The 20,472-nt window shown below is 37.5% G+C and overlaps 1 protein-coding gene across 2 annotated transcripts in view; it reads left to right on the top strand.

Annotated features, from left to right (window-relative positions):
- MAN1A2 (mannosidase alpha class 1A member 2) overlaps positions 1-20,472 on the top strand; it is a 183,792-nt gene that overhangs the window by 34,434 nt on the left and 128,886 nt on the right. For both annotated transcript variants that reach the window (XM_019457989.2, XM_019457990.2), the window contains exons 2-3: positions 3,888-4,143; positions 11,508-11,604. In XM_019457989.2, coding sequence (XP_019313534.1) covers positions 3,888-4,143; positions 11,508-11,604 — 353 coding nt within the window. The remainder of the gene's footprint in view (positions 1-3,887; positions 4,144-11,507; positions 11,605-20,472) is intronic.

Genomic DNA, 20,472 nt, shown 5'->3' with positions numbered 1-20,472 from the left:
CACACAGCAAAAAAGTGGCAGTGTTCTCCCAAGGGCTTGTTTGGTTGATGGCATAGTTGGAGGGCTATCTTCTGTGGCGGCGTGTTTCATGGCATGCTAAAAGTGGTGTGTGAAGAAAATGACTGTGACTAAATAAAGTTAGGAGGTGTTAGGCACCTTTATTGTGGGACTTCTCAGAGCCTTTAAAATTCCCCTGTGCATCGTGAAGCTTTGGAGAGGGACATAGAATGTATTGTGGCCCGTATTTCTCCCTTGCTCCCAGGGTAGGCTCTAGAAAGTGGCATGTAATACCCAACTTTGTGGAGGTGCACTGGTGGACGAAGATGCTTTCCGCAGTGATGTCATAGATGAGCCACTGCAAACATGGTGGGGGCTTCCGTGTGCCATTCAGTGGTGACATGGTGCTTGGAGCTAGAGGCGGAAAGTGTAGTTCCCTATAGAGACTCTCCCACTTGTCATCAGGACAGAAACTGCCCTTGAAAGAACTGGTCATCTCTGTTTGATGTGCTTCTTCGTTGGTGCTTAGTCCTAGGCCTTTGCCTTCCTGGCCATGTACCTGTCTGCTCACCGAGTGAGTGACTTGGAAAAATTCTTAGATGGAAGTGACAGAACACCCCACTGTTTCAACCCCCCTGTCTGAAATTAGGGGACTGACCGGTAAAGGCCCTGGCAGCAACCCAGTGATATCAGTAGGAACTTTACCTCTTTGTTGTCTTTTCTCAGCCGTGTTGGCCGTTTGTCCCCAGGCTTCTTGCGTTTTGACTGTCATAGCTTTAGGCGTCACAGCCACATTTGGAGACTGGAATCTGTGTTCAGGTAGATTTGGTCTTAGTAGCTAACAGGCCCTTTTCTCAAATGGTTCTGTCCGTTTTTTAATCCCAAAAGGAAAATATTTTCCAGTAGTTCTCTTTTGTCTCTGTAGTTGGAATAAGGTTCTGCGACCACCCCTAGCTATAGGGGCGTGTGAGAAAGACTTGGTTGGCATAGACACATCATGGTCTCTTCTCTGGGGCTAGGCACAGGGTTTCTGTGTCATAAGGGGAGGGAGGGGGACTGGAAGGCTGTTGGGCGGTGCTTGCCTGTGTCTGCCTTGTTATCTGAGACTCTGTTTGGCTCCCCCCTGCTGCATTCTTCTCACCTCCAGCCTGTCTGCAGGCCCCATGGCTGCTTTCTCCCTGCCCTCAAGTTCCCTTGTGTTGCCCTGACTGTCTGTGTTGCTCTCTCCCCTCTTTTCTCTCTCATGTTTTCCTCATCAGCCCCTTCTTACTGCTAGCAATCCAGTTTTTTTCTCTAAACATTTAACAATCTGGGGCGCCTGGGTGGCGCAGTCGGTTAAGCATCCGACTTCAGCCAGGTCACGATCTCACGGTCCGTGAGTTCGAGCCCCGCGTCAGGCTCTGGGCTGATGGCTCAGAGCCTGGAGCCTGTTTCCGATTCTGTGTCTCCCTCTCTCTCTGTCCCTCCCCCGTTCATGCTCTGTCTCTCTCTGTCCCAAAAATAAATAAACGTTGAAAAAAAAAAAAATTTAAACATTTAACAATTTAATTTTTAATATTAGACTGTAAATTGATATTTTTCTCGATGTACACTTCTGTGATTTTTAAACACATGTACATATTCCCATAGTCACTATAATTGGGATACGTTACAATGCTATCATCCCAAAAAACTCTTGTGTTATTCCTTTATAGCCAACCCTTCCCCCATCCGTAACTCCTGGCAACCACTGATTTATTCACCATCCTTACATTTTTGTCTTTTTGAGAATGTCACGTAAAAAAAAAAAATATCTAGAATGTAACCTTTTGAGACTGGCTTCTTTCACTCACATAGTAATACCTTTGAAATTCATTCAAGTGTAGATGAATTGTTTATTTCTTTTTATTGCAAGTAGTATTCCATATTGTGGCTATACCAAGTAGAAACAGTGGTTTGTTTATTTACTTGTTGGAGGACACCTGGGTTGTTTCCAGTTTTTGCCTGTCATGGGTAAAGCTGTCACCAACTTTCCTGTATAGGATCCCCCCTCCCAATTTTTAGCAATTGTGGTAAAATACATGTAACATCTATCACATTAGCTATTTTTAAGCATACGGTGCAGTGGTGGTAAATGCTGTCATATTGTTGAGCCGCCATCTCCAGAACTCTTTCATCTTGTAGGAGCTGCAGCTCTACCCATTAACCATGAACTTCCCATTTCCATTTCCCCCGTCCTTCGGCAGCCACCATTCTCCTTTCTAGGATTTTGATTACTCTGAGTGTCTCATATGGGTGGAATCATACAGTTCTTGTCTTTCTGCCATGGGCTGTGTATAGGATTTTGTGTCAACATAAGCCTTTGCTTCTCCAGGATAAATGTCCAGTGCAGTTGCTAAATTTTGTGATAGTTGCGTGTTTAGTTTCTTTTTTTTTTTTTTTTTAATTTTTTTTTTTAACGTTTATTTATTTTTGAGACAGAGACAGAGCATGAATGGGGGAGGGGCAGAGAGAGAGGGAGACACAGAATTGGAAGCAGGCTCCAGGCCCTGAGCCATCAGCCCAGAGCCCGACGTGGGGCTCAAACTCACGGACCGCGAGATCGTGACCTGAGCTGAAGTTGGCCGCTTAACCGACTGAGCCACCCAGGCGCCCCAACGTGTTTAGTTTCTTAAGAAACCACTAACCTTTTCCAGAGTGGCTGTACCATTTTATATTCCCACCAGCAATGTTGTGGATCCAGCTGTGTGCAGAGTTTGAATTAAATTTCTGGAGAGGGGACTCTGCTGACTATGGAGTTAGATATTTACCCTTAGAGGAGTCATCATTGGCTGATTTGGAAAATAGTAACTACCACTCTTGTATTCATTCGTGTAGATTGGGGCAGATGGGTGGAGAGAAGATTGAGCTCTCACAAAACTAGGGCTGGGTGAAAGACCCTGTAGGCGTCCCCTGTGGTAGTGGTTTCCAAATCTGTGTGCATACCAGAATTCCTCAGAGGATTTCTTAATAATACACATTCATGGGTTTCATACAGACCTACCGAATTGGAATCTGTATTTTTAACGAGGGCTCAAGGGAGTTTTAAGCATTCTGCCCACATCAGTTGGGAATTGTGTGTGTGTGTGTGTGTTTTTGTTTTGTTTTTTTGTTTTAATTTAACGTTTATTTATTTTTGAGACAGAGAGACACAAAGCATGAACGGGGGAGGGTCAGAGAGAGGGAGACACAGAATCTGAAACAGGCTCCAGGCTCTGAGCTGTCAGCATAGAGCCCAACGCGGGGCTCGAACTCACGGACCACAAGATCATGACCTGAGCTGAAGTCGGCCGCTCAACTGACTGAGCCACCCAGGCGCCCCGGGAATTGTGTTTTAAGATCTATGGTATTTCCACAATGTGAAAGTTTTAGAAGCATGTCTTGTACTATGTAACAAATGAAAAATTTCCTGAGCTCTTATCTTTTCCACTTATCTCTTTCCTTGACCCCATATTTATATTTTTGTCCCCTCTTCATACTTAACTCTGTTACTAATTTTCTCTCCCCCATCTAATTTTCTCTCTGGTTTGTCTCTCTGCCCCTCTCCCCCTCCCTTCTCTCCTTCTCCCACTTTTCCTTTTTCATGTGTCTTCTGACAAGTTACCGATTGCTCTTTTGGTCCTGCAATTGTAACTTACTTTCTAGGTTCCCTCTTCTCCAGGCTTGTAGAGTGTTTACTGTTTAGCACCCAGGGCTTATACCAAGTTAAATTTATCCTGTAGAGGCAGATAGAGCTGGGTCTCTCACAGATCATCCTTACCTTTTAATGGCAGGAGTAGAAAACATCTACCAGGGTTTGGTGGAGGAAACTTTAAATTTTATATTGAAGTAATTAAGGGTTATTCTTAACTAGTCTTCTTTTCTTCTCACAGGGAAGAAGAAGAACGTTTGAGAAATAAAATTCGAGCTGATCACGAGAAGGCCCTGGAAGAAGCAAAAGAAAAATTAAAAAAGTCGAGAGAGGAAATCCGAGCAGAAATTCAGACAGAGAAAAATAAGGTAGTCCAAGAAATGAAGACAAAAGAGAAGAAGCCACTGCCACCAGTCCCTATACCAAATCTAATAGGAATAGATGGTGGAGACCCAGAAGATAATGACATAAGAAAGAAAAGGGAAAAAATTAAAGAGGTAATAAGCTGAGATTTATGATATGGAATGGTTATGGCGTTTGACTGGATTTTAATATATATGAACATTTGTATCATCTATGGTGTCATACTTTTTCTTGTTTTTGGGTCATGGTCGTAGTTCAGATTCCAAGCCTTGGCAGTAAAGGCTAGAACTCACTCTTTCTTAATATGGATTGTAATATTATTGGACACTTAAAATTTTGATATAATGTTTGGATTGTTATACCATTCTGTATTGAGAGATCTTTTGATAGTCAGCATTTTATAAATAATGTAGACTAGATCTGTAAATAATTTATCATTGAATAGGAAATTTCTTAAGGGTTTACTTACAAGGGACTCTGCTAGATACTATGCAAATCTCCTCATAAACATGCTCCTGAAAAGTTAACATTGTATCTGCCATCTTTTAAGGAATGGGTCATGAAACCCCTCAACCACACTGCAGATTCCTTCCAAACAGTCTCAATGGATTGAGGAATGGGAAGCGGTTGACCTCAGAATTCTTTAAATTGTTTAATCTCAGAAGTCTTTCAATTTGTTATTCTAAGAATTACTTGGAGATAAAGACAATAGCAGAGAGGGGAAAGTCTGGTGAATATTACAGTTAAATTTTGTTAATTAGAACTCCTGCTAATTCTTGGTAGAGTTTGCAGTTGCAGTGCCTGTGAAAAAAAAGATTTTGTCAGGTTGTAACAGCATCAACAATATTTCAGAGGGATTGTTTATCATAAAATAAGACAATAAGTTTAGTTCAAATAGTCAGATATGTATTCAAATATATTCTAATAATGAACATGGAAGATTTAGTAGATTCTTTAAGCTTGACCTTATGAATTAGTGTAAGAACTTGACCTTGATGGAATTGTGAAATAGAACTGTACTCTGGATCCTGGAGTCTGTTTTATGCACTGGCTACTAAAGGATTTAGACTGTATTGGGGAAACATTGACAGGTTGTTGTGGGGTTTTTGTTGTTGTTTGTTTTTTGAGATGCCTGACTTTTTTTTTTAGATGTCATTAGAATTTATTGAAATATTTTCTTATGTATGTAATAATTCAAATAACAGTGTGTGTTTAGAAGACTCCCAAGACCACCTACAGCCTCAGTGATTGCTAGAAGTACTCCCAGAACTCAGCAAAGCTGTTATATTCATGATTTTGGTTTATTACAGCAGTAGGCAACAGATTAAAATTAGTAATAGAAAAAGCTTGTAGGACAGAGTCCAGGAGACATCAGATGCACGTTACTAGTTGTCCTTTTCCGGTGGACACTGCTTAATTCTTCCAGCAGTGTTGTGTGATGCTGTGTATGAAATATCACCAACAAGGGAAGTTCACCTGAGCCTTGGTGTCCAGGGTTTTTATTTGAGATTCATTCTTTAGGCGTGGCTGAACTTAGTTCTCCCAAGTCCTCCAAAGGTCAGGCTGATACCATGTGGCCCAAGGCTGCCACCATAAATCACATTGTGAACATGAACTGACATGGCCCAAAGCTTCATTTAAATGAAGATATTCTTGACAGACAGGATAATAAAATTTTAGCAGTTATTTTCCAGGAGTCTGGCACAGGACATATCTTTCTTTAGGATGTACAGGGTTTGGACAACTCAGACCTGGTGAGTTAACCCTTTAGAGCACACCACAATATCCGGTATTTTTACAAGCCAATGCCTGTATAGGCTCCTATTAAACATTATCGATACTGGCTTAACACACAGAGAAAGTTGAAATTTAAGCTGGTGGTGAAAGAAGCTAACAAGGGGCAAGGTGATATGAATGGCAGGATACCTGAGCATTTCAAGAATTAGAGACATTGTTTACCTCTGAAGGCAGGGGTAAAATGAAATTGGAAAGGGATTATTTGAAAATTTTAAGAGTTGCTCTTAACTCCTAGATCCTCAGTTCTCTAGTTTTGGCATCCTAGCTGCTGCCCTCCCTTCCCCAACAGAACACTAAAGTTTACCTTTTGGAGGGATGAATTAGGGAAGATCTGGATTTGGGGAATACCAGGTATGGCTGAGGGAAAACAAAAAAAGTGGCTAAGGTGGAGGGAATTAAGTGAAAAATGTTCTGAATATAGTAAGACTGCTTTCTTGTGAGCTCTCAGAATTCTGACAGCCAGGTGTGTATTCAATAAGCAGGAGAGTGGATGACTTCTCTTTGAAGAGACTGGCCCAAGACAAAAGAGTCTTCTACACTGTTCCTCAGTGAAACACCACTGGGTGTCACCTGTGCTCCCTAACTAAGATGAGGCTCAGTTCAAGTCCTGCTTGTTTACTGATAGCCTTTAATTATCATTTGTTTCCTTCTTATGTGAAGAACAAAGATTACCAGGCATTTCAGGAAAGTTTCTCACATTAGAGAATAAAACAGATGGAAGAAAGGAATTCAGAGAATACAGAAACAATACAGGGAGGAGAAAAAAACAAAAGCATTAACATCATTGGAGTGACAAAAAATGGAACTCATAAAGTGAGAAAAATAAGTTCTGAAAAGGAACATTTATAGCATACGAAGGAGCTTTTGGAAATAAAAAGTGTGATAGAATTTTAAAATTCAGTAGAAGAGTTGGAAGATACAATTGAGCAAATCTCTCAGTAGAACAAAGAGATTGAGAAAACAAGAAAATAAGATCAGTCAAGAACATCTAACAGGCGATTAGATAGAGGAAAAAGGAGGAGAAGAAATCAAAGAAACAATTTAAGAAAATTGGCTGAAACTAAAGAATGTGAGTTTACAGATTGAGAGGACCTGTTAGGCATAGAACAACAGTGAGCAACAAACAAACAAACAAACAAAAAGAGAGACTTCTACTGAAATTTTAGAAAAATAGGCATTCAAAAACAGATCCTAGGGGCACTTGGGTGGCTCAGTCAGTTAAGTGTCCAACTCTTGATTTTGGCTCAGATCATGATCTCACAGTTGTGAGATCAAGCCTGTGTTGGGCTCTGTGTTGGACATAGAGTCTGCTTAAGATTGTCTCTCTCTCTCTCTTTCTCTCTCTCTCTCTCTTTCTCTTTCTCTCTCTCTTTCTCTCTCTCTTCATCTCCCTCCATCCCTCCCTCTCCCCCCTTCCCCTCTCCCTGTCTCTCTCTACCCGTACCCCCTACACACATGCACACTCCTTCTCAAAAAAAAAAAAAAATAATAATAATAATAGTGATCCTAAAAGTTTAGGGAGTAAAAAAAGGCTCCACTCAAAAGATGGGATTGTACATAATGGCACCTCAGATTCCTCAGTCACAATTTTGGAAACTGGAAGAGAGTGGAGCAATGGCTTAGAAAGAATGATCTATTCAGCCAATTTATGAATCAAATCTGAGAGTAAATTTAGTCATTTTCTCAGATTGCTATCGGAAAATATGCTTCAGCACAAAAATAGGAAGAGAAGGGCTTTTGGCAATAGGGGATCTGTCACTAGAGAGAGAAAGGAAGGGCGCTTTCTGGATGGTGAATAAGAGACTCAGCAGGGTGACTGCTGTGCTTTGGGCAGAGCTTAGAGCTGGAGGGTGGAGAGCTTCAGGAAGGATTGGTACATCAGAGAATAAAATGGAACTGATAGTCTTATCTGGTGTGTTTGATTATACTGAGACAAGTTTTGAAGCTCAAGTATAATTTGGAAGTAAATTCAGAATCGATACATTAAAAACCTAAGCAAACAAAGAAACTCAAACCCTCAGACAAGTAGATTTCTTTTAAGAATCAGCTTTATTGAGGCGTAATGTGTATACAATAAAATGTACCTGTTTTAAGAGTACTGCTTGTTAAAAATATAAAAGAGTACTGCTTGGTTATGGGTTTTGACAGATGTATACACCTGTATGACAGCAACTATTATCAAGATGTGAATACGTTTACAGTCTCAAAATGGCTTTCTTGTGCCCTTCTCTGGTCAGTCTACTCTTTGGTCCCCGGCAACCACTGATCTGTTTCTAGTCATTGCAGATTAGACTGGTCTTTTCTAGAGTTTCAGTGAAGTGGAATCATAAAGTATGTGATATTTTGTTTCTGGACTTTTGCTCAGCATAATTTTTTTGAGATTCATCTATGTAGATTGCACATGAAGGTAATTTTTATCTTAACAGTATTCCGTTGTTATATGCAGGTACAGTAGTTTGTTTTATTTATTCACCTGTTGAATGGTTGTTCAACATTTGATCCAGTTTTTGGCTACTAGGAATAAAGTTGGCAATGAGCACTTGTGTGTCAGTATTTGTGTGGGTACATGTTTAAGTTTTAGTTTTAACATTTCAGTCTGTGATCTGTTGCCAGTTAATTTTTTATTGTCTGAAGTAAGGGTGCACTTCAGTTTTTGCCCGTAGGGCTTTCTAGCTGTTCAGCATCATTTGTTGAAATGATCCTTTTCCTATTGAATTACCTTGGCACTTTGTTTATTTTTTTTTCAATATATGAAATTTATTGTCAAATTGGTTTCCATACAACACGCAGTGCTCATCCCAAAAGGTGCCCTCCTCAATACCCATCACCCACCCTCCCCTCCCTCCCACCCCCCATCAACCCTCAGTTTGTTCTCAGTTTTTAAGAGTCTCTTATGCTTTGGCTCTCTCCCACTCTAACTTTTTTTTTTTTTTCCTTCCCCTCCCGCATGGGTTTCTGTTAAGTTTCTCAGGATCCACATAAGAGTGAAAACGTATGGTATCTGTCTTTCTCTGTATGGCTTATTTCACTTAGCATCACACTCTCCAGTTCCATCCACGTTGCTACAAAGGGCCATATTTCATTCTTTCTCATTGCCATGTAGTACTCCATTGTGTATATAAACCACAATTTCTTTATCCACTCATCAGTTGATGGACATTTAGGCTCTTTCCACAATTTGGCTATTGCTGAGAGTGCTGCTATAAATATTGGGGTACAAGTGCCCCTATGCATCAGTACTCCTGTATCCCTTGGGTAAATTCCTAGCAGTGCTATTGCTGGGTCATAGGGTAGGTCTATTTTTAATTTTCTGAGGAACCTCCCCACTGTTTTCCAGAGTGGCTGCACCAATTTGCATTCCCACCGACAGTGCAAGAGGGTTCCCGTTTCTCCACATCCTCTCCAGCATCTATAGTCTCCTGATTTGTTCATTTTGGCCACTCTGACTGGCGTGAAGTGATATCTGAGTGTGGTTTTGATTTGTATTTCCCTGATAAGGAGCGATGTTGAGCATCTTTTCATGCTTGGCACTTTGTTTAAAATCAAATGACAGATTCAGTAGATGTTGAGGCTCTTTCTGGATTCCTACCTGTTCCATTAATCTGTATACTTATCCTTAATGCCAGTAGGACACTGTATTAAAGACTTTAACTTAATAGTAAGCTTTGAAATCAGGTTAAATCCTCAAACTTTGTTCTTTTTAAAAATTGTTTTCATGTTTCTGGGTCCTTTGCCTTTCTAGAAATCACTTTTTTACGTAAAATAAAAGGTTGCTGGGTTTTGATTGGGATTTTACTGAATTTGTGGATGAATTGAGAAGAATTGTTATCTTAACAGTATTCAGTGTTCCATGAGCATGTTACATGTTTCCACTTATTTAGGTTTTCTTTAATTTGTCAGTGTTTATAGTTCTTCATATATAATTTCTTGCACATATTCTATTATGTTTATTCCTAAATATTTCATGTTTTTTGATGCTATTATAAATGGACTTGTTTTTTAATTTCCATTTCTGGTGTTTATTACTAGCATATAGAAATATATTTGACTTTAGTTTTCTGAACTTGTATCCCTGTTAATTTTATTGAAGTTATTATAGTTCTAGTGGGTTATTATTATTATTTTTTAGATTGCTTAGGATTCTCCTTATACATAGTAATGTCCTCTGTGAATAGAGGTGCTTTTCCTTTATCCTTTTTGATTGTTATGCCTTTTATTTCTTGTTACACTGGCTAGGACTTCCAGTACATTATTGAAAATAAATGTGGAGAATGGACATACTTGATTTGTTATCAACTTGAAGGGTTAAGAATTTAGTCTTAAGTATGATGTCAGCTGTAGGTTTTTTGAAGATCCCCTTTATTAGATGGCGGGCATTTCCTTATAGTTTATTGAGAGTTTTTATCATGGATGGCTGTTGAATCTTGTCAGGTGCTTCGTCTGCCTCTATGAAAATGATCGTATGATGTTTTTCCTTTTATTCTAGTAACGTGGATTCTGTTGATTGGCTTTTGAATGTTAAATTAGTCTAGGTTAAAACTAGGTTTTACTGTACTTGATCATTATGTAGTATCCTCTCTAGATTGCTAATTTTGGTTAAGGAATTTTGCATCTGTTTTTGAGATACACTGGTTTTCAGTTTTGTTGTAATATCTTTGTCTGGTTTTGGTGTGTGAATAATGCAAGCTGTAAAAAAGCAAGTTGAGGAATATTTGAATGAGTGATATACTGTTAAATGAATAGATTTTTTTATATACCACAGTCCAGTATTAAATAATTCACCTGTTGTATAATTAACAAACTAGTTGATAGTTCAAACTAGTTGATATAAAAAAATATTTACTAGCTAAGTGGCTGTAAACTAGGGCTTCAAGCTTGGCTAAATCCAAGTCTGTAGGTGTTATTGTCAATAATATTCATTTTATCCTTTCGTTTAGTATCTCCACGTTGGGAGAGTGTTAGCCCCCATCAGCCCAAGATAATGTGTTACACAGACCTTGAGATTGCAAAATGAGAGTCCCTTTATCTCCTAGTGTCTATAACAATATGCGTAAAAGGACTTGATTGCCACTACTTGAATCACAGGTACCTAGTCACTGTGATTAGGTCAGGGTTGGCAAACTACAACCCACAGGCCAAATTCTGCCTGCTGTCTATTTTTTAAAAATAAAATTTAGTTGGAGAAGGTATATCCATTTGTTTATGTATTGTCTAAGGCTACTTTTGTGCTATGGTAGCTGCGTTAAGTAATTGCTAGAGACGGTATGGACTGCAAAGCCTGAAGTATTTATTTTAAAGAAGGATTTTGCTGATCTTCAGCCTAAGTGTAAGGAGTTCTCTAGTAATTGGTTGTGGAATCAGAGCCCCTTGATTGACAGTGCCGTCGTGATCACAGGGAGGGAAGGGGAGCTATTCCCCAAAGAATTGGCAGTTCCTCAAAGGAAAGAGTGCTGAACAGACACCTTCTTCCCCAATAAAAAGAACTTGTCTTTTATACCCAAGTTTTTCTTCTCTTGTGTAGACTGAGGTTAAACATGATGATGTGGGTTATCACGCTAGTAAAAAATGTTAATAGAATAATATTCTGATACAGGAGATAACAGGAAGAATGGGTAAGGCTGCAGTGATAGATGATATAGATCGATGAAATAACGGTCTGTGAGTGATGTTAATTGATGGATTATAATTTTTCTTTTCTCAGATGATGAAACATGCCTGGGATAATTATCGGATATATGGATGGGGGCATAATGAACTCAGACCCATTGCAAGGAAAGGACACTCCACTAATATCTTTGGTAAGTTTATCTCTTCTAACTACTGTATCCATCTTTAAAACGGAATCTAAGTTCTTAAGTACTTTCTAAAACCTGAACATTTCTATTATAATTTGAAGCAACATGTATTTTTTTTTTGCAAGCTTCAGTCAAGATTTCATGCTAGTTGCTTTAGAATATACAGATAATGTGGTAGATTTTTTACCTCTACAGATGTTGTAGTCATTTATCAGTGTTTTGAAGCTTTTTCTGCACTTTTTTCTTTAATGTCAGGGAAGTTAGGTACCTATTTGTAATTCTCTTTCTTCAACACAGTTCTGATACTCCCTGCATTATGAGGGGGAAGAGAAAGCAGTAGTGCTCTGTATATATAAAAAAGTCACATGCCCAGGGTGATTTGGTTGGTAAGGTGAGTGGTTGGTAAGGTAGAATATACAGATAATGTGGTAGATTTTTTACCTCTACAGATGTTGTAGTCATTTATCAGTGTTTTGAAGCTTTTTCTGCACTTTTTTCTTTAATGTCAGGGAAGTTAGGTACCTATTTGTAATTCTCTTTCTTCAACACAGTTCTGATACACCCTGCATTATGAGGGTGAAAGAAAGCAGTAGTGCTCTGTATATATAAAAAAGTCACATGTCCAGGGTGATTTGGTTGGTAAGGTGAGTGGTTGGTAAGGTGAGTGGGTGATATTGTACACTCACAATTCCAAGGGAAAGATTCATTTGTTTGTGGATGGAGGTCTGGGGAAGAGCTGTGTTCAGCCTGAGTTCACTCTAACTTTCTAGGTCTCTTGAGCTCACTTCTACTTGTTAAACTTCTCCATTTCAAAAAGTACTTAACAACTTTTACTTAACCTCAGGATAAGTCTTGAGAATCATCAAGCTGTTATTTATTATAGTCTTCACCTCTTTCCCGCATTCTCAATTTTTCTTGATGTAATGGGTATCTTTTAAGTAATAATAGGTGAAGTTAAGAAAATATTGAGGTAGGGAGGCACATGTAACTAGTTATATGCAACGTAGTTATCTTTGCTAATTGTAGTGTGCCACCACAGTAACCTAAATCATGGCATTTTTCCTTGTGACATTTGAAAGAGTTTTTCTAATGCTATGATTTCTCTTGTAATTTGTTGCTTGCTTATTTTCTGTAAAACATAAAATGTCTGGAAAGATCATTTCTCTTGGTTTTCAGAGGTGTTGGAATCGAGGAATAATGGAAAAAATTTTTCTTTAGGTCGTCAAAGACACCAGAAATATCTTAATACAGTTAACTTAGAATCTGTCACCTAATGAAATAAAGCATATTTCCTTAGCAAAGGTTACAAATGGAAAAGTTCCCATTGTTTTGTGGATGCCACAGTGTGAGACATTAGTGCAGGAAAAGACATTTTATGTTTAATGGTTAATTAAAATTAGATCCTCTTTTCAAGTAAATATTTTTTTCAGTATTAAACTCTTTGGTAAACTGTTAGTCCTTCTAAAGGATTAGAGTATAAATGTGTAAAATAAAAGTTGCACGTTAATTTTCTACTTCTTTTTTAAACCGTATTTCTCAGAACATAAACTGTATTAACATTTGTCAAATGGATACGGGTCCTAGGCAAAATAGTTGGTAAGTTTATTAATTTTGAGAGAGAGAGACAGAGAGAGCAACCAGGGGAGAGGTGGAGAGAGAGAAAATCCCAAGCAGGCTCCTCGCTGACAGTGCTGAGCCTGACGCAGGGCTGGAACTCACAAACCCTGAGATCACGACCTAAGCTGAGACCAAGAATCTGACGCTTAACTGACTGAGCCACCCAGGTGCCCCTGTTTTGTTTTGTGTTGTTTTTGTTTTGTTTCGTTTTACTTTAGGAGAAGTCTAACTGAGTGGTAATAGTTCTGAGTGTCTGATTTGATGTCCCAAATTCAGTATGTCTTTAAGAATCAGAATCTTAGAATTGAAAGAAACTTCAAGGGGCGCCTGGGTGGCGCAGTCGGTTAAGCGTCCGACTTCAGCCAGGTCACGATCTCACGGTCCGTGAGTTCGAGCCCCACGTCAGGCTCTGAGCCCCGCGTCAGGCGCTGGGCTGATGGCTCGGAGCCTGGAGCCTGTTTCCGATTCTGTGTCTCCCTCTCTCTCTCTGCCCCTCCCCCGTTCATGCTCTGTCTCTCTCTGTCCCAAAAATAAATAAAAAAAAAAACGTTGAAAAAAAAAAAAATTAAAAAAAAAAAAAAAAGAAAGAAACTTCAAAAGTCTAGCCTCTCTATTATGGTAGGAACATACAGGCGAGTATTGAAACTTTACTTACAGTATTTGAGATTACATGGAAAAGAACTTAAAAACGTGTTCTTTTCCATTTTACTAGCTTCAATTATTAAAAAATTCTTTTATGTGGTAACTGAAATAAGCATTCCTCTGACTTCTATCTGGTTAGTCCTTGGCATCATAGGATTCTTTATGTGCAGATAACAGAAAATCCATTTCAAAATGGCTTAAACTAAAGTAAATTTAATAAGCTCAATGAAGTCCTAGCATAGATTGGAGTCCAGCTAAGCTTTTTATTTATGTCTTTTCTCCGTTTTCCTCTGTGTGTTGATATCTTCAGGCTGGCTTCTTAGCAAGACGGCTGCCTCAGTGTGAAGCTGTATATATACGTACTACCACATCTGTAGAGCAGAGAGCACTTGGTTTTCGTAGAAACTTCGTTGACTCATTGTTTCTTGTCTCAAATTGGCTTTTGTGCCCATTCTCGAACCAAATGCTACTTCCAGAAGGATGGCGTATATTCTTTTGGTTTTGCCCCGTGAAGGCAAACTCCTGGAGCTAGTGAGTGAGAAGAAAATGTTGCTGGATGTAAATTAGCACTGATACTAATTATTCCAACAGTAATTAATGGAATGAATTCTTTTTACTTAGATATACTGAAGAATTAAGAGTTTTGTTAGGAATAGGTCTTCTCGCCCTTAAAGGGAAGAATTTTGATTTGGAAAAGAGTGTTAACTTTGCAGTGCTTTTTGAAGTGTGCCTTTATTTTCTCTATACGTGTCTGTGTCTGTGTATGTAGGTATGTTTATGTATAAATTCTTTTTGCTATTTCTAACTTAACTGGCTTATGACTTCTAATATTTTGTTGAGGATTTTTGCACTTATCTTTTGCATTTATATTGCTCTGTATTTTTCTTACATTATCTTTGTCTTGTTTTGGTATCCAGGTAATGTCTCATAAAATGAATTTGGAAGTGTTCTCTGCTCTTTATTTTTCCGGAAGATAGTGTTTAACATTGATTTTATTTTCTTCTTCAGTGTTGATAGTATTCACCAGTGAAGCCATCTGCATCTAGAGATTTCCCCCCCCCCCCCCCTGGGAGGTTTTTAAACTGAAAATTCAGTTTCTTTAACAGTAAGGACCAATCAGCTTATCTACAGTTGACTCTTGAACAACATGGGTTTGAACTGCATGGGTCTACTTTATATATAGGGTGTTTTTTTTTTTTGTTTTTTTTTTTTGATAAATACAGTACAGTAGTGTCAATGCATTTTCTCTTATGATTTTATTAATAACTTTTTTCTATCATACTTTATTGTAAGAATGTAGTTTAATTATAAACTAAATTTAATTCTAAACATTGTCTATTAAGACAGTGTGTGTTAATCAACTATTATCAGTAGGCTTCTAGTAAACAGTAGTAGGCTATTAGTACTTAAGTTTTTGGGGAGTCAAGTTATATGGGTTTTTGACTGCATTGTGGTCAGCATCCTTAACCGCAGGCTTCTTCAAGGACCAACTGTATTTCTTTCAGGGTGAGTTTTGGTAGTTTATGGTTTTTGAGGAATTGGTCCATTTCATCTTAGTTATTGATTTTATGTGCATAGAGTGTTTGGAGTATTGCCTTGCTATCTTTTGGATGTCTGTGGCAGCTGTAGAGATAATCCCCTTTCATTCCTGATATTAGTAATTCATATTTTCTCTCTTTCTCTTTGTCCTGCTAGAAGCTTGGTTTCATTGATCTTTTTAAAAAATTTATCATGGTTCACTTTATTTTTTTATTCAAGTAATAACATAGAGTGTATACTAATTTCTAGTGTACAATATAATGACTCAGCAATTCTGTACGTTAGTCAGTGCTCATCGTGGTAAGTGTACTCCTTAATCCTCTTTACCTCTTTCATCCATCCCCTGCCCACCTTCCCTCTGGCAACCACCAGTTTGTTCTCTGTGTGTTTTTTTGTTTGTCTTTTTTATTTTGTTTTATTTCTTAAATTCCACATATGAGTGAAATCATATGGTATTTGTCTTCCTCAAGCTGACTTATTTCACTTAGTATTATATCCTCTTGATCCATCCATGTTGTTGCAAATGGCAAGATTTCATTCTTTTTGATGGCTGAGTAATTTTCTATTGTATTGCTTTTATCTTGGCTTTTATAAATAATGCTGCAATAAACATAGGAGTGCACATATCTTTTTAAATTTGTGTTTCCATTTTCTTTGGATAAATACCCAGTAGTGGAATTACTGGATCATATGATAATTCTATTTTTCATTTATTGAGGAACCTCCATACTGTTTTTCACAGTTGGTGCACCAGTCTGTATTCCCACTAATAGTACATGAGGGTTCCTTTTTCTTCACATCCTCGTCATCTCTTGTTATTTCTTATGTTTTTGGTTCTAGCCATTATGACAGGTGTGAGGTGATATAACTCATTGTGGTTTTGATTTGCATTTTCCTGATGATGAGCAATGTTGAGCATCCTTTCATGTGTCTGCTGGCCATCTATATGTCTTCTTTGGAAAAATGTCTATTTGTTGATCTTTTTAATATTTTCTTTATGTTTTTCATTTCTTTGATTTCTGCTCTTTACCATTTTGTTTCTTTTGCAGTTTTGAGTTGATTTAGCTCTTGCTTTTCTAATTGCTCTAAGTGGAAGCCTGGAGTGTGGATTTGAGATCCTTTTCTCCAATGTAAGCATTTGGTGCTGTACATTTCCTGTAGGTGCTGCTTTAGTTGTATGCTGAAGATTTTGGTATGTTGTGTTCCACTTTCCATTTAATTCAATATGTTTTAAAATTTCTCTTGAGGAACCCTCTTGCCCTGTTGGTGAGAATGCAAACTGGTGCACCCGCTCTGGAGAATAGTATGGAGGTTCCTCAAAAAGTTACAAACAGAACTACCCTATGATTCAGCAGTTGCATTAGTGTTAGTAGGTATTTGCCCCAAGGATACCAAAATACTAATTTGAAGGGATACAGGCACCTCGATGTTTATAGCAGCATTATTTAAAATAACAAATAACTGGATAAATTATTTAAAATAAAATAACTGGATGAGTGGGTAAGGAAGATGGGGTATATATATATACAATGGAATATTACTCAGTCATCAACAGAGTGAGATTTTGCCATTTGCAGTGATGTGGATGGAGCTACAGAATATTTTGCTAAGTGAAATAAAGTCAGTCAGAGAAAGACAAATACCATATGATTTCACTCGTGTGTGGAATTTAAGAAACAGAACAAATGAACATAGGGGGGAAGAAGAGGCAAACCAAGAAACAGATTCTTTTAACCATAGAGAGCAAACTGATGGCTACCTGAGGGGTGGGGGTACAGGGATGGGTGAAATAGGTGATGGAGATTATGGAGGGCACTCGTTGTGATGAGCACTGGGTGTCCTGTGTAAGTATTGAATCACTAAATTCTACACCTGAAACTAATATCGCACTGTATGTTAGCTAACTGGAATTTTTAAACAAAAACTTAATTAAAAAAATAGAAGCACATGGGAAAAGCCATGTATTTTTTTCAGCTTGGGGAAGAAAAGTTTCCCTTGAGTAAGTTGCTTAATTTTCAAATGTTCAGAGATTTTCCTTTTATCTTTCTGTCACTGAATTTTAGTTTAATTCCTTTATGGTCAGAGAACACTGTATTTCAGTTCTTTTAAATTGTTGAAGATTTACTTTATGATCCAAAATATAGTCTGTCTTAGTGAATGTTCCATTTGTGCTTGAAAAGAATATATACAAGTGTAGTCTGCTGTTATTGAGTAGAATGTTCTCTTGATGTTAGTTAGATGCCATTGGTTAATGGAGTTGTTCAGACTTCCTCTGTGCTTTCTAAATTTCTGTCTAGTAGTTCTATTACTCACTGAGAGAAGGGTGTTGAAGTCTTCAACTGTAATTTTGGATTTGTCTCCTAACCTCATTCAGTTTTGTCAGTTTTTGCTTCATACATTTCTTATATTCATATATTCTTGTTAAGTGTTTACACCTTTAGGATTGTTATATCTTCTTGGTAGCACCACAAAAGCCTTAATACCATAACCAGACACTGATATTACAAGCAAAGGAAACTGTAGACCTATGCCCCTCATGGATATAGACACAAAAATCTTTAACCATGTATTAGTAAATCTAATTCAGCAAATGTAAAATGAATAGTAACTCATGATTATTACATGGTGGGTTTAATATCTAGAAGTTAGTCGATGTAATTGAAAATATTAAGGGAATAAAAGAGAAGAACCATATGATCATTTCAGTAGATGCAGAAAAAGCATTTAACAACACTCAGGATCAATCCATTATAAAAACTCTTAGCAGACTTGGTTAGAAGGGAACTTCTTCAACCTGATTAAAGACATTAAAACACACACCCCAAGATGAAACAAATGGAAAAAATTTGCCACATGCCTCGTGTTGAAAGACTAGATATTTTCCCCTAAGATTATGAATTAGGCAAGGATGTCTGCTCTCTCACTTTGTGTAACTTTGTAGATGAGCTCCTAACCAGTACATTAAAGCAAGGAAAAGACAAAAGTATAAAATTTGGAAATGAAGAAGTAATACTGTCTTTACTTGTAGTCAACGTGATTATTCATGCAGAAAGTCTTAAGAAATCTACTAAAAAACAACAATAAAGTCCTAGGTTGAATACAGTTTAGTAAGGTCATAGGATACAAGTTTAATATACAAAATAAATTATATTAAAAAAAATTTTTTAAGTTTATTTATTTTGAGAGAGGGAGTGTGCGAGTGGGGTAGGGGCAGAGAGAGAGGGTGAGAGAGAATCCCAAGCAGGCTCAGAGCCTGCTGTGGGGTTCAAACTCGTGAACTGCAAGATCATGACCTGAGCCAAAATCAAGATCTGGGTGCTTAACCAGCTGAGACACCCAGGCGCCCCAATAGATTGTATTTCTGTATACTGGTAAATAGTCAAAATGCAGTTTAAAAATAATGTCATTTGTAGTAGCATCAAAAAATATGAACTGCACGTAGGTGAATTTAACAAAATATGTGTAAAATTCACACACTTAAAACTGATTATTGAGAGAAGTTTGAAAGGACAGAGATGCCATGTTTATGAATTGGAATACTCAGTATTGTTGAGATGTCCCAATCAAAATGACTTTTTGTGTAAATTGATAGTCTGACTCTAAAAATCTGTATAAAAATGCAAAGCTTGGGCAATAGTAAGAATAATTTTTTAAAAGGAAGAACAAAGTTGAAGGATTTATATTACCTTATTTTAAGATTTACTGTAAAGCTGCAGTAATGAAGGCAGTATGGTTTTAGTGTAAGGACAGACACAGAGATCAGTGGCAAAGAACAGAACTCGGACTGCATGTACATTATACGTGGTTCATTAATTTTCAGTAAAGTTGCTTAGGTAAGTCCGTGACTAAACAGGATAGTCTTTCCAATAAATCATGCTGGATCAGCTACATATTCATATAGAAAAATAACAAACCTTGATTCTTCATTGTACATAAAAATTAACTTGAAATGGATCATAGATCTAAGCATAAAAGCAAAAAGTATAAAACGTTCAGTAGAAAGCATTGGAGAAAATCTTTGTGACTTTGAGGTAAGAAAAGAGGTTTTAGAATACAAAAAGCATAAGCCACAAAAGGAGAAAAATGGATAAATTGGACTTCATAAAAATTTCTGCTCTCTGAAAGACATTAATAAAAAGGTAAGTAAGCCCCAAAACTTGGAGAATGTGTTTGTGACACACACAAACACACGTGGATGTGTTCAGAATATATAAATAATTACATGCCAAAGAAAGTTTATGCATAGTCGGTAAGCACATCATTTGTCAGAGAAATTAAAATTGAGACCACAACATAACATCCTATACATTCATATTAGAACGCGTAAAATTACAAAGACCAGCAATACCGAATACTGACAAGGAGGGTGGAACAGCTAGAACTCTCATCCATTGTTGCTGCATGTATAAAGTGGTAGCTCTGGAGAGCTCTTGCACACTGTCCTGTAGAGTTCAACGTCAATTACCATACAGCTTGGCAATTTTACTCCCAAATATGTCCATGATGCTCACAAATGAGATCAGATAGTAGTTTTATTTTTCTTACTGAGATTTTTGCATCCGTGGTATGCAGAATCCATAAATTGAATTTAAACTCTCTTTTCCTTTGTTCTATGAAAGTTTATGTAGGAGTTGCTATCCTTAAAATTAGGGTAGAATCTATTCTATGGAACTTCCAGAGTGTGATACTTTTATAGTGGGTAGCTCTTTGAGAACTTCACAGTTTCCTCTGTTTCTTGGTCTGTTTTGCTTGTTTGCATTTTATGTTTATTTCATATGTCAGAATCATATATAAAACATATGTTTTTATATAGTATACATTACTATTTATATTAAACATATAATGCATATATTCTTAGAAAATCATCAGTTTCACTCATTTTTTTTCAAATTTATTGGTACAATATAACTAAAGTGGCCTTTTTATACTTAATTTCCTCAGTATCTGTGTGTTGATGCAGTTTTTTTTTTAATGTTTATTTTTGAGAGAGAGAGAGAGAGAGCGAGAGCAAGCGCACAAGTGGGGGAGGAGCAGAGAAAGGGAGATACAGGATCTGAAGCAGGTTCCAGGCTC

The sequence above is a fragment of the Panthera pardus genome, unplaced genomic scaffold, assembly GCF_024362965.1.
Source record: "Panthera pardus isolate Hobbes unplaced genomic scaffold, ASM2436296v1 HiC_scaffold_11, whole genome shotgun sequence".
NCBI classification, from domain to species: Eukaryota; Metazoa; Chordata; class Mammalia; order Carnivora; family Felidae; genus Panthera; species Panthera pardus.
The sequence above is the reverse complement of the archived record's forward strand: the minus strand, read 5'-3'. Positions and strand labels throughout refer to the sequence as shown.